This window comes from Ambystoma mexicanum, chromosome 4q, assembly GCF_040938575.1.
Source record: "Ambystoma mexicanum isolate Mex_15411 chromosome 4q, UKY_AmexF1_1, whole genome shotgun sequence".
Classification (NCBI taxonomy): Eukaryota; Metazoa; Chordata; class Amphibia; order Caudata; family Ambystomatidae; genus Ambystoma; species Ambystoma mexicanum.
The window spans coordinates 412,634,113-412,649,197 of record NC_090928.1 but is presented as its reverse complement, the minus strand read 5'-3'; the positions used below and the strand labels follow the sequence as shown (position 1 = coordinate 412,649,197).

Here is a 15,085-nt window from a genome sequence, read left to right as displayed (position 1 = left end):
GTCAAATGCTTCTATTAATATCTCTTGGCTGTCTGCATTCGGAATCATGGAGGCCGGCCCCTCATCACTGCCTTTAGGCACCAGCAGCATAGCGGGAGGTGGGCTCCCTCCACCCTCTACTGTCTGGCCATTGTCTCCCACTTCCTGTCTGCAACGGGCCACCTGTTCTTGCTCTCCTCACTTGCCACAACCCTAGCACCCACTCTGATGTTAGGGTGGGCAGAGCTACATCTTCCCTCCACCATTCTCAGAGCTCGCCCCAGCCCCCTCACCAATCCGCCATGCTAGGTTTGCTTACACTTGCAGTACAAAAGGGCGCTCCTCCTCCGACTGCGCCACAGAGCCTTGCTCCGGTGCCTGCAGATGACCCTCACACGCAGCTGCCAGCTGCCTGCTCTCCTGATGTTGGGCATGGGGGGTAGAGCTCCAACTTCTATCTGCTGTACTTGGGGGTGTCCCCAGACTTCTCCACACTCTGTTCCCCGGAGTTTGTCCAGTCGCGGCCGGCAAGGGTACCTCTCCTTCCTATGGTGCATCAGAGCGGTCTCCTCCATGCCCTGACTCTTGCAGCGGGCCCGCTCCTCATACCTCCTTTTCAGCACTCAGGCGCTTTACTCCACAGCTTTAGATCGTGGATTGCGAATCCTCACTTCTTCCAAGCTCGGCTTCCCCACTCATATTCATATTCTTGTCTTGTGGGTTCTAGGCAGATATCTTTACGAGTCTTTAAGGGGAGATGTTTGAACTACCGAGTTAGGTAGTCATCTGGTACGTGCCACCTAGTGGTCCCAAAGTGAGCTTCTTAAGCAATGGACTATCAATAGAAGACCTGAGAGACTGGAACACTACCCAGAGAAAAAGAGTAGTTCTGTATCGGAAGAAGAGTCTTATAAACAACAGAAAGTCAGGATAAAATGATTCTCATGGGGCAAATTCCAAAGGGGAGCAGACTTCAATTAAGATAGAAAAATAGATGGGTCTTCCAAGCAATGAGAAGCAAATAAGTCAAAAATAGTTGTTGTTGGAGGACAAGAATCGTGGGTACAAAAGAGAGTCAGAGCTTCAGGAATAGCGGCATGAATGGTTTCTACTTATTCACTCAAAAAAATCCAAAAGATGTTTGTATACGTCAATCAATGGATTGACAGCAGGAGAAAAAGCATCAGAATGGGAAATATCCTTAAATATCACAAAGTTATTTATGAGGCTTGACGGCAGTCTAGATATGAGAAGATTAGACATGAGCTTTGGCTACAATAATTGCTTTTTTTGTAAGTCTTAAGATGGGAGCTATAGAGTTCTTTGGCTGAGGAAAAGTAAGAATAGGGCCAGCGTTGCTCAGCTGCATTAGCGGAAGTCTTAAAGATGGCCAGATTTGGAGAAAGCCATTTATGAAGAGTTAGGCAGAAGCAATGAGATGAGGATTTGTTTGGAATAGAAACATTAAGTGCTTCAGGAATCCAAGAGTTAAAGGCTATCGATCCAGTCGGGGTCTGAGGAAATGGAGGAGGTGCAGTTATTCTGTAAATTGTGAAAATGTTTTGGTACCAGCTTATTCCAAGATCTTGAAGGAACAGGAAAGGATACATTAGAAAGATGAGTGCGAGGACATAGATAGAATAGAAAGACAAATTGCTCAGTAGTTTTATACAAGAGGTAAGGTTCAAAGGGAAACGGCATCATTGGGCCTCATTATAAGTTTGCCGGCCCGGTAGTAACGGCGCCAGTAAGGTACCGGCGCTGTTACTATCGGACTGGCAAACTACGAGTTGTGCTTGCGGGTGCCTTTCTGCCCGCCAGGTCTGACCTGGCGCGCAGAGCAGCACCCGCAAGCACAGCTCATCGGATGCACCGGCACCATTCATGAATGCTGCCGGTGCATCCGACCTCCCCATTCCCATTGAGCCCTCTGGGGCTCATTGGGAATGGGGAGTAATGAATACCGGCACCTGGCAATCGGGGCGGACCAGGTCCGCCGGGGTCGGAATCCCCCCGTAAGTCCCCATTGCCGAGTGCCGGTAATTTCACAAGTTTTGTGGCTGCCGCCAAACTCGTAATGAGGACCATTATGTCCTTAGGAAGCCATGCCACCTACTCCGAGCAACGTTTATGATGAAAAGTAAGTTTTTATTTCCTCATCTTGCCATCCAAAGCATATGGGGGATTTATAATATTTACCCCTCGTATACCCCCACTGTGGAAAAATTCAGCACATGAAACGTCTATATTGATTGTGTTTAAGGACATTAGTTATGTTAAAATAACAATGAACTTTTCCCTCTCCGATTTACAATGGCAATAGTAGGTCATGTGATGAAAGCTCGGAGAAAGGAAGAGAGCTAGCTGCTCTACAAGCGATTTCAGCAGCAAACGGGATGGGCGCAGAACAACACAGCTCAGATGATCTGGATATTGCCACTTCCACTTTATTCTAAAGACAAAAACTGGTGACTGTGAGGAGCCTCTCAATCTGCTATGAGTGACTATTAACATCAGCCACTAGATAAAAAAAACATAACTTTGTTCCTTTTACCATCTCTTCCCTCTTATTGCGCTGTGTCTCGTCTATTCATTACTCCTAGCTCTTTCCACGGACAGCTGTGACGATTCACAGGATCTCATCACTTCTCCCCAGAGAGAAGCCCTTCCCTATGACGCTGGGGATGTGAGGCCGTTACCCAATAGTCGCATGGGTTTGGTAAAAAGCGGGAGGACCTTTATAGGGAGAGACTCCCCTCATGGGAATAAGGACTCCCATCCCGTGAAAGACCTCAAAGATTGATGCTACACTCAGGTGGTCCTATTAATATAAAGTCAAGTCAGAGGATGGACTAGAGGTGCACAAGAGTAGGAAGAGCAGCGAGAGACGCTGGTGTCTGTCCTGGAGGGCCTGGGAATTTCAAACCCATGCTGCCTGAAACATCAAGAGGCAATCGCTCTTGGAAGGAGAAACCAAAAGGAACTACACAAGCAGGCATAAATCCGACTTGCTGCAGAAGCAGGAAGTATCTACTCTGAGGTAAACCGTGTGGCCCATAAAACATGCTGAGACTGCCGTAGCGATGACTCAGTGGAGCTGCATTGACCAAAGAGGAGGAAAGCAGGAATATGTGGTGGGGTCCAGGGAGCCCAAAGAGAAAAGTATTCCTCGGGAGTGAACTGCCTTGCCACACTAGTGATACTCAGAGAACCCAGAGTCAAGTATACTTCTGGAGTAATCTCCCTCGTCACAGTAGTGACACAAAAGAAATAAGTCTCAAGAGTGCCTCAGGAGTAATCTCCCTTGTCCCTTGTTCCTTGTATCACAGTGGTGATACAAAAAACCATAAACCTTGAGTGTGCCTCTGGAGTGAACTCTGTCGTCACAGGGGGAAAACCAACACATGTGAAAGATACCAAAAGGACAACGAACTGTCAAGGAGTAATAGCCCTAAGATTCAAAATCTAAAAAGTCCTAATAAAGGGCAAGAAATAAGAAGAGTGTGTAAAGCCTTAACTCGGTTGTTTGCAAATTCTTGGATACAAATAATGAGACTTGTAAAGGACTATCAAGCATTAGTCTTCAGAACTCTTCCAGATAGGCCAGGAGAAGGGAGTCATTCTCCTGGTCCAAGTGTATTTGGTAAATCAGATCCTATGGCAAGAGACTGCTGTTAAGTCAGTGTGAGACTGGATTGTTTCATCAGGAGAAGGGAGCCATTCTACTAGTGACTTTGATAAGAAGTTAAAGCCTTTTTGGTATATTTTTTATTGGTAGGGGCAGAGTAGTTGGTTTGGACAGAGGATGGTATTTTGGTTTTTGACTTACATCCTGACGAGTACCCGTGTTATTCTGTGTTGAGGTAAGGAAACCTCCTCTGGGACTAGGGGGGGGGGACAGTTTCTTTGCTTTATTTGCATAAAAGTCTATGGCCAAAATGATAACGCCTCGTCAGCCTCATTACTCCATCACAACACACCCCATACTAACTTCTCGTGATCCGTTGACTCTCATACACCTACTCTCCTTGTACTGCCTGCATTCATTTGTCACATAGCATTTTATTGGATTTTTGCTCATTAATACGTTTATAAAACTTTTTTTGTATAACCTCTGCGCTTTTGCTTTCCTTTTATATTAAACAACACGCTTTCCACAAGAGGTCTGGGTACGTTTGGAAATGTTACTAAATGTATTCTTTCATTCATTTTTTTATTTATTCATTCATATGGAGAAACACAAAGGTCACATTTTCCCTCCAATTTCCTCTAGTCCAAGGTGATCACTATTCTTGTACTATTATGTAGGTTTCTATGATGTTTCCCCGAATGCCGATTTTGGCGAAATGCGTTTTGCCGAGTCTGGTTTTGACGCTGCAGTGAAACACCATTCTCTCTCAGCCTCCCCCTGCGTTTTATCTCCTAATGGGGAGAACCCCGAAACACTTTTCTCCCCTCCCCCCCTACAACATGCCATCTGTTCTGTGGGGGACACCCCCACCGCCCCCGGACTCCCCTCCCACCCACTCTCCTGTTGCCAACATGTTACACATTCATATTGTTGTGATCCTGATGCCCATCCACACCAGGGGTCGTTATAACATGACTAACCTTCCTCCCGAGAGTGACGCCCCGTGGAAGTATCAACACGGGTGGCAGCAGGCTCGGCTCAAAGGTTGGGAGGATAGCGATTCTACCTGCTCCAGGCGGCAAGAAAGGTAACAATAGGTTACTGCAGGGTGCCAATGATAGCACCGGATATGATATCTCATACACGCCTGTACACAAGTGTTTCTAAGCTGCTCACAGTGAACCCAACCTCCCCTTGTCTACCTGTTTCTTGAAGAAGGTGGCAGATGAATAAACAGAATCTGAGAAATCTGAAGAGGAGGGGGAAGAAGGAAGTCGCATGACTTCAGGACCGGGCAATCCAATCCAGAGGGCAGATGCACAGGCCAAGGAAGTCCAAAAAGCAATCAGGGTCAACAGTGTGAGAAACCTGAGGGTCTTCTCACTTCTATTCCCTTTGGATCCCCTATACAGGTAGCCAGGGAAAGGCCATTGCTTTTGGATCCTGCTCCTGGGGGTGGACAAGCGAGGGAGGACTTGGAGAAGCGGGGTTTGGAAGTGAGAGACCCATGGGTGGGGCACGGTTTTCTCTATCCTCCTTTCAGAAAGAAACCCCTATCCCAGAAGTGGTGATGGGATATTGTTCATCTGGTTCCCTGGTTTCTGAGAAGGGTAAAGACATGGGAAAAGTGTGTAGAACCCAGAGGCACACCTGTGTAAAATGATTTGTGAACGGGTCAAAAACTGGAAGTAAGAGTTTTAGGAGTGAGTTTGAGGTGCGGGGGGACCCTGGCACAATATTTCAAAGCAAAAAGGATACCTAGAGGACTTCAGATATACTTATGCCCCACTCTGCGTAAAGACAATCTCGAATTAGTAAAACATTGGGAACAAATACTAAACAAATGCTCCCTGGACCTCATATTACTGACAATAGAGGAATTGTCTAAATCATTAACAGAGGTAAATCAAGAAATCGAGGAAGTCTCTTTACAATTATCTAAACTCAAAACAGCAGCTGAACTACAGGCAATCCTAGAGGACACTAACAACAAATTGGAAAATTATAAAAAGGAAATAGAACAGAAAAAAATCAGAAAATTCAGACGCGACACCCTTGACTACACCCGAGACATCGTCTATTCTTGGCGGGAATTCTACAATAAGAAATCAAGTAACTTCACTCCAAGACAACCCAGACCAGGACCCTCTAATAATAACACAGATAGTAGTGAGGTAACCAGTGGGGAATTGGAAGAAAGGCCTTCCCTTAGTAACACCAGACTACCCACAACAACTCCTGTTGAACAACCCCGGAACGCAAAATTACCTGTTGTCACAGAACCTACATCAGTAGCGGAAACTTTTTTAGGAGGAGGAGAAAAGCCAGACGAGGGAAAAAGAAAAGGACGTCAGAAGAACAAACACTAAAGGAACCAATAATTGTAAACATCTCTTCTAAAGTGTTATCAAAATCGGAAATGCATACCCTTAATTTAAGAATGTCCTTCATACCAACCAACAACTGAAGTCTATTTGAGGAAGAAGCGAATCTCTTTAAATTGATTCAAAAAATGGAGCTAAAAATTTTCTTTGACAATTTGAATCCAGAAACGAAAGAAAAAGAAAAATGCTATTTTCTGGAAATGAAGAACAAGAGCCATTTTCATCCCCAAATCAATCACCCTCTGGTTAATTTGTTTAGAACCAAGACAACCATAGCCCTGAAAAAGCTGACATATACTTCATCAAGCAAACAAAACATTAAAAAACACCAATTGAATATTATCAAAAACCTGGCAGAGGACAGCTAGATTACAATCAAAAAAGCCGACAAAGGAGGAGCCTTCACCTCTTTCTATAATGAGGGTTGTCTTAAATTATTGTCAGATCAAAATACCTATCTAAAATTGGATCATGATCCTATCAATGCTATCAAATAAACCATCAAAAAAACTGTGGAAAAAGCAGAAGAACTGGACTGGATTTCAGGAAACACAAGCACCTTTCTGATCAATAAACATCCGGTGACTCTGGTGTTTTATGGCCTCCCTAAAATCCATAAACACAGAATAGATCCACCTCTAAAACCCATCGTCGCAGGTACAGAAAGTATTTTTTAGCCCCTTGCCATCTACCATGATACTGCACTACAACCTCTAATACAAAAAACTAATACCTATCTGAAGGACACAACCCACTTCCTACAAAACATTAAAGACCTTGACATGAACAAACCCAATCTCATCCTATTCACAATGGATGTGAGTATTTTATATACATCAATCCCACACAACCAAGGAATTGATGCATTGGAATGGTTCCTCCTTAAACACAACCAAATCAAGATACGAAAGACTTTTGCAATTGAGCTAATCAATATTATCCTATTCAATAACTACTTCAGATTTAACAGAAATGTTTTCCTGCAGACCTCAGGGACCTCAATGGGGTCTCCTGTGGCACCCTCATATGCCAATATATTCATGTATTTTTTTCGAATATACTCATGTCCTAGAGAATCCAACATGGAAAGGAAAAATCAAAAGTTGGTATAGATACATTGATGACGTGTTTGGCATATTTAAGGGCACTGAATCAGAACCTCTGACCTTTTGGGATTACCTAAATCAATGTAATGACAGGATTAAACTGACAATCGAAATTGGAAAACCATCTGTCAACTTCTTGGATGTCACTGTAGAAATCAAATCTACAGAAAACCTACAGGTGTCAACAGCACTTTACACTTTCATAGTTCTCATCCAAAACATCTAAAAGAGAACTTACCATACAGCCAACTCCTTCGCCTGAAGAGAATCACCTCAGAGGCCAACAAACTTCAAGATGAATATTCAATTATGAAGTCTAGATTTAAAGACTGACATTTTCCGATTGAACTCATCGATAAGGCCATACTTAGAACAGAAGCACACAGCCGAACCGATCTATTGGAAACTAAACCAAAGCAAGATAAAACCAATTTGATAGACACACTGAAATACTCTAGCCAGAGTTTTCAGATAAAATGGATAATTCATAAAAATTGGGACATCATCATATCAGATCCACAACTCAATCATCTCTTTCCAGAACCACCTATGCTTGCCTATAAAAGGGGCAGTACTTTTCGAGACAAACTGATCAAAGCAGAAAAACGCAAAACCACAAACCAAACTTTCTTGAACAAACCAAAAAATGGCACCTTTCCATGCTTGAATTGACAACATTGTTCAAATGTGATAAAAGGAGACCACATCAGACATGACAACACTGGCAAAAAAATACCATTACGACAATATGCCACTCGTGACTCAAAAAATGTCATTTACCCCCTAAAATGCCCTTGTGGACTTTATTATGTTGGAAAAACAGCGAGAAAAGCAAAAGAAAGATGGACGGAGCATAAATCAAACATCCGCTCCTAAAATATAAAATCTCCGGTCTTCAGACACTTTAGAGACCACAAACATACTGTGGCTCAAATGAGAATTGTAATACTCGAAATCGTACATCCACTTCCAAGAGGTGGTGACCTACAAAAATTCCTGTCACAAAGAGAACTTTTCTGGATACATCGCCTGGACTCACTCGCCCCGCTGGGGATGAATGAACACTACTACCTGGGCCCCTTTTTATAATTTTGAAAACTTCTTAAACTCCCTTTTCCTCTTTGACATCTGTCTGATTGCCCCTTTTCGTTGTCTTTTTTTTAAAACAGAGATAATCTCTACCAAATCCTGACTCCTTAAATACTCCCTTGTCCTTAGGCATTTTACATCTGTGCTACTACCTTTAATTCAGCATTTTTTAGCAACCTGTGTCAATAATATAACAATCTGTGAGAATGAGCAAAGATTTACTGATAAGAATGTGCATTTGGAACAGGAAAATAAGACTTTGTATGTACTACCATACTGAGCATTGTTTTATTGATGTCAATTTTGATACAAGTAATGATTACTATGTATACATAATCGACTGCATGTCCAATGTTTTGGGCATTTGGTTGATTTAAACAACTGACCGCACTTGACAGCAACTGATATCTCTCTTGACAGCACCCTATATATCCCGTCTAAAGATATGCAATTGTTGCATAAATTTTAAACCAAATTTAGGACTTTAGTCTTTTCTATATCTATGCAACTCACTATCTAGAACGATGAATCTGTCGGATCATGGTTGCAAGCATGGTCCACCAAGGTCTATTTTTTGATATTTTTCGACCGTTTTGACTTTGTCCCTCACTGTCTAACAGTGTATGCAATTTTTATCAAGAATATGGCACTAAATGCCACTACATATATACACCTTAGTTATTATCTTTTGAACGCTCGCGACCTTAGTCACTATCATCTGAACGCTTGCGATTGTGATGTCATTCGTCCGACGCACACCACGCATATGCATCCTTCTTCGTCAACAACATGACGTCTACATAACTACGCACATGCGCACTTAGGCGACTTTTCCGCGCATGGTCACCGTCACAGCATAAAGGTACCAGTATAAAAGAGGAGCCTCCATGGTGCAGTCGCATCTCCAACCTGGCAGATGCGACCCGCCATGAAGACTCTACGCTTCATCTTACCTTATTCAAAGTAAGTTCACCAATCCCTCCGGTACGAATTGATAGACCTTTATTGTTTAGGCCACATGAGCGATATATCGATTGCTCTATCTTTATTTTAGCTGTTTGACGCTTGCAGCAACTATCTTGGATAGCCTACTGCTATGCCTTAACAAAGACAACCTTTTTGACAATTGAAAAATGTAGCAGCACGGGTCTTGGGCGACATGTAAGTTGCCTCATCCACTTATTTAATTTTGAGACTGTTTTTGGCAAAACTCTACCTTTTTGTAAATTTTACATTTTGTATATTATAGAGAGACTCTAACTTTAAGAAGGAAATGTGGACAAATTACTTGAAGCACGCACTCTTGTGCCTACCTTTTTACCTCACCTCTTGACGTATACTCTACCTTAGATGGTAAGCTCCATCTGCATATCATATGCCTTTTTCTAAAATATTATGCCACCTTTGGATACTCGATACTTCACAACCTAATTAACTAGGTACGGGTACATTACTTGAAATACAATTGACTTACCTCCTGTACGTGATCCATGACTTGTCTCAAATGAGGATAATGTGTTATATTATAGGTAAACTATTACAATGTTTGGTCTATGGAATAGTTTGTAACTAGTATTTGCATTCCAATATTGTGTATGAGGTTGGGATTACCTGAACCACAATGATGTTTCATTGTCAATAGTCTTTAAAAATGGTATAAACATTAGATGAATTTAAATATTTCGCTAAAAATGACCTATGTATGTTTTTTTCTTCTATAGAAAAATTGAAAAATTGTGTTATTGCCCCTGAAGAAGAGTGGAAAACTCAAAACGCGTTGGGCCTCACCGTGTACTTTGTACAATAAAAAAACTTGTATTTTTGGGTTTTTTTTAAAACCTTGGTCTATGAAATTGGTTATTTACCACATGAATGGTCTACTATAATCGCTTTATGAAAAATGTTTCCTAAAACAATGTATACAACGAATATTTAAACTCCATTAAGTTATTGATCTGTATTTACAGATATTAGACAGTGTACAGGGGATGGGAGTTCCCAAACATTTTGGGAACAACCACTTTTTCTCCAAGGGTAAAGACATGATCAAACTAGATATATGAAACAGAGGAAGAGAAAGAGTAAAGATAAGATACTTTGTAACAAATTGTGGCATCCCCCTTATCCTCATGATAACCAATCTAACCTCCCCCCAACCTTATGCACCATTATAAAAGTGTTCCACTTCATCCCCCCGTTAAAATACATTCAAGTACTCAGATGAAGAAGAAGCAACTGAGAGTAGTAGAGATTAAATCCTCTCACCCTTTTGGTACTGGGACGAAGAAGATGCATGAAAGTCAGGCATGTACTACTAATGAGAGTCAGGCAACAGTAATTGATGTAACACATGTGCAATCCATTATTGGACCACAGGTGTATAAAAGGTGGAACTGTGAAGCTGCATAGAGAGCGTTGGAACAGGAGAGCAGTGGATGAAGGAGCCCTGCGGGATCAGGAGAAGCCAAGATGTCAGAACTCCTGCTGAGTTCCTGTGGATCCTGCCAGAGGAAAAGTGCAGGTTGGAGAAGCCCCTGGAGAAAAGGCAAACAGCTGGAGCTGTCAGCCTGTGTCGGCGAGCCTAAGCACAATCACTGGAGAGTGCTGCGAGGAGCGCCCGGCAAGCAGTCTTTCCTGCAGAGGGGGAGAAGCTGTGAGGAGGAGCGGGAATGCCCGGGTAAGTGTCGGGGACACTTTACCCACCCGGGAGCTTTGAAAACCTGTGTATACAATAGAGTAAAATTACTCCTATGAATACCGAACTGAATGAAAGAAGTGAAAGCAACCCAAGTTACTCCTATTGAATACCGAAGTGAATGAAACTAAGTGAAGGTAACCAAAGTTACTTCTATTGAATAGCAGACTGAATGAAATACGCAGGGTGGCATTTAATTAAGCACCAGTAACCCTTATTGAATACCGAAGTGAAAGAAACAAGCAAAGGTATACTTTATGAAGGGAAAGTCACATATACAAGTGAAAGCAACATCTTTGGCAAACTGAACCACTTATCTGAATGCAAGTAACTGTGACTCATGCAGAATCTAGATTAAGAAACAACACATGCGATAAAGTGGTGAAGCTGTGACTTAAGAAATTGCCTGTTGATCAAACTATTGAACTTTGAAAGAAACCTAGAAGTTACTGGTTGCGTGACCTGTAGTGGGTGGACTGTGTGGTCTAAATCTGCGCCAAGACCAGGATTCCCTAAAAGATAACAAGGAAGTTTACTGTGGTGAAAGAAGGAAAGCAGATTGCGAACATCAGACTTGGGCAAGGGGGCCCTGAGTAATAAAGTCTTGTGCTACAGATAAAGCTTCAATATACCTATTTTTGTGTTATATTTTAACATTGAACTTGGGGAAGGAAACCCTAAGTATTGGCGTCTTGGAACTGTGTTACCCTGGAGCCGTATTGAACTTCGGGAAGGGCACCTTGATCTTTGCAAAAGTGTGCAACAGTGTTTCTTCAAGTCTAAAGAAAGGTAAATTGAACATTTAGATTAACGTGTTAACATTGGGGAAAAAGAAGCTGAAGAGTAAGCCAGAGCTGGAAACAGCTCATAACCTTGTTTGAATCACTGCTTAGTTTATGGTTGACATCCCTACACATTGTTTTGTATTAGTTGTGAGGGCAAGCATAGGTTTTGGACACAGACAGACTTTTCAGTTGAACATTCTGACAGACGTTCCTTAGGTATGGAAACCTACCTTAGTGTAGGGCAAGTTAGGCCTTACTCCATCCTGACATTTTCTTAATAAAACATTATTGCTAAACTTTGAATCTGTTGTCTGTGTCTCCTTCCATGATGCCAACCTCACAACAGCCAGTAATTCAAACAGTCAATAAGCATAATCGTAGAGTGGCAAAACAAAAAAAGATCCACAAGATGGTCCGGGTCAACAGCCAGTAATCCAAACAGTCAATACACGTAATCGTAGAGGGGCAAGACAAGAGAGTAGCTACAAGACGCACCGGGTCAAAAGAAAATCAAGAGTAGCAATAATGCAAAAGGAACAACTTCTACTCACACAAAATCGTTGAGAAGCGCTGGTTTGTTATCCAGACAGCGATTGCAACGGGCTTCCGTGTTGCCGGCATGTCACATAGGGATACATGATGTGCCGTGGCAGATGCTAGCTGCTGTAGTCTGGATGGCATACTCCATTAGTCGCCATAGCAATAGCCAGTAATGACAATACCAGGGCGCTTCCTGACACACACACCCACCCTACCCGAGCGGCCTGACAGGGAATTGTATGCTGCAAAATGCATAAGACCATTATGTAACTGATTTTCTTTTTTATAGAAGGAAAGGAAACCATGGCATCTGCTGTTTCATTCGATATTCAAGAGGAGGGAGATGCTCATTCCATTAACTATGAAAACTCTGTCAGAAAAGGAAACCTCAGCAATACTAGAGGTAAATATGAACAAATTTCTTGAATACATTTGAGTATATTGTTTTAATAAAGGTTATACATCAGATTCCTCCGCAAACCATAAACCGTCTCATTGTCTTATGCATTTACTAGCTTAAGTACCCGGCTTTGCCCGGTATGTCCATTCTCAGATTTGTTTTCATATTCCACCGAAAAAGATGAACAAATATTGTTGTTTGCCACAAAGGCAAAACAGGATAAATGTTAATTTCACGAAATTAATTGAACAGCAAATTTTCGTTTATCTTCGATTTAAATTCTTACATGAATATCCTATTTGTATGCTTGCTCTGATTATTTGCAGTGTTGTTAGCAGTGGTGGCCATTTTCGCTGCTAAACACACACTGCAAATAATCAGAGTAAGCATACAAATAGGATATTCATGTGAGGATTTAAATCAGAGGTAAATGAAAATGTGGTGTGCAATTAATTAGTGAAATTAACATGTATCAAGTTTATTGCAAAACAAATCAATGAAAAGAAAGACACACAACTCTCGTCTAAAAATAATTTGAAAATAAAAAAAACACAAGACCAGTTTAGCAAAGACAGCACAATGATGAGCACTTTCTACAAATGACCTGTAGATGGCGCGGGGAGCACCACAAAACGGAATGCTGAAAACCCCCAAAATGTATTATGTCAGGAACAGGAGGACCTATCGAGCTAGAAATAGTTGCATTAAATCGGCAATGAAATAAAGAATATTCAATGCAAAATTCATGACGGCAGACCTCACCGTTCATGAGGAGTTACATCCCCAAGATCCACGCCATATACAAACCAACAAACAAACATGACTTTGTTTTATGTATATAGATTGCAGTGTGACATCCATTTTGACTTAATGCACTTACATTTTCATTTTGTCTTTAGGGCATGTTTTAGAAAACCAACAGTTACTTGAACAGTGAATGTTGGCGCTAGAAAGCTACAATGTAATTGATAAATTAAATTGATAGATGGGCAGAGGCATAGACAGGGTAGGGTGTGAGCGGGCAAGGCCCACCCAAAATCTGGAAATGCCCAATCAGCAGCACTGTGTAGGCATTTACAGATCTTAATGGCACTGCAGTGGGCCCAACTAAATGAGTTTCAGGCCTTACATTTTAGACAATCCTAGCTACGTCTATCTAGACGGTAGGTAGAAGGTGTGTTACAACATGTAAATAGGGAAGAGTTCCTATTTGCAGTTCAATATTACACTGGTCCAAAGTAGTTCTGGGCAGAATTGTCGATTTTTGTACTGCGGAGAGGTTTGACAGATTGGGGGAAAATCTTCTGTCTGCAGCGCAGAATTCATGTTTTTTATCTCCTACCGGCTACCCAGAAATCTTTTTTGTTGTTGTTTGTATGGGACTTGCACATCAGCATTTCTGCGAATAACGTGGCAGAAATATTTCATGTGCTTTTTGTTTTTTAAAGGCCAGTTATTTCAACCAATCAGATCATAGAAAACATGTTGGCCTTTGTAATTGGCAGAAAGGTTCTCGCACCTCACTCAAAAAAAGGAAACAATACATTTGTTTCCCCTTCTTCGGTGCATTCATTGCAAATTCTGCAGTGGTGGTGACATTTTCACTCAACCTTAGCTTGTGACCAGCAGCTTAAAGAATGGAATAAGCACAGGTAAAGGGGCAGCTTTTTCCTAGGTTACTCCTCTGGATCTCCCCTAATGAAGAGAGCAATCTCACTTCCCCATTTCATGGAAGCTGTTATTTCCCTTTCATTGTACTCTCCCCCACCCAAACTTAATTTATTCTATAAACGAAGAGCATGGAAGTGGTTTTGCAGTTGAGTGCAAGTGCCAGTGAACAGAGTGAACAGCGAGAGTAGAAGCCAGGTTTATCTCCTGAGCGACTTGCCTTACAGAACATTCTTCCAAAATACCCAACAATGAGCTTGCAACTGTGTGTGTGTGGTTTCTAAACAGCACCACCCCTAGAACATAGGATGTGCAAAACTGGCTCAAAAAACTAGGAGTTACCTGAATACAAAATGTGCTTTAACATGCCATCCATCATATGAACAGTGTACTGGTAGCTGCACCACATTCACAGAAAAGGTGTCACAGTTCTGCCCAAGAACAAATGAAACGCACTGCACGTGTCACAATCTCATTGAGATGTGATATGCAATGTGGACGTGTAATGTAGTGTGAGGGTGCCTGTTAAATGATCCCCCTCACCCTTTGAGTACCACTCTCCCTATGCTTCTGAATAATCAGTTGTGTTTTACTGGGGTTAATGTAAACTCCACAGAAACAGAGCAGCAAACGCCACTATGTCACGTAACCCAACATTAGAATGTGTCACTCTTTTGATTAAAGGCTCCTCTTGACCATATGGATATGTCTGGAAGCTTTTGACGTGAAACGTTGGGCTTTCTTGGAATATGTGACTTCTTTTGCTCTCTTTCCCCACCCTAACAATAAATGCACATGCATCTCCTGA

The 15,085-nt window shown here is 41.9% G+C and overlaps 1 protein-coding gene across 2 annotated transcripts in view; it reads left to right on the top strand.

Moving 5' to 3' along the window:
* The window catches only part of LOC138467756 (zinc finger protein 879-like), a 702,003-nt gene that overhangs the window by 462,849 nt on the left and 224,069 nt on the right, over window positions 1-15,085 (top strand). For both annotated transcript variants that reach the window (XM_069607986.1, XM_069607985.1), the window contains one exon: window positions 12,499-12,612. In XM_069607986.1, coding sequence (XP_069464087.1) covers window positions 12,499-12,612 — 114 coding nt within the window. The remainder of the gene's footprint in view (window positions 1-12,498; window positions 12,613-15,085) is intronic.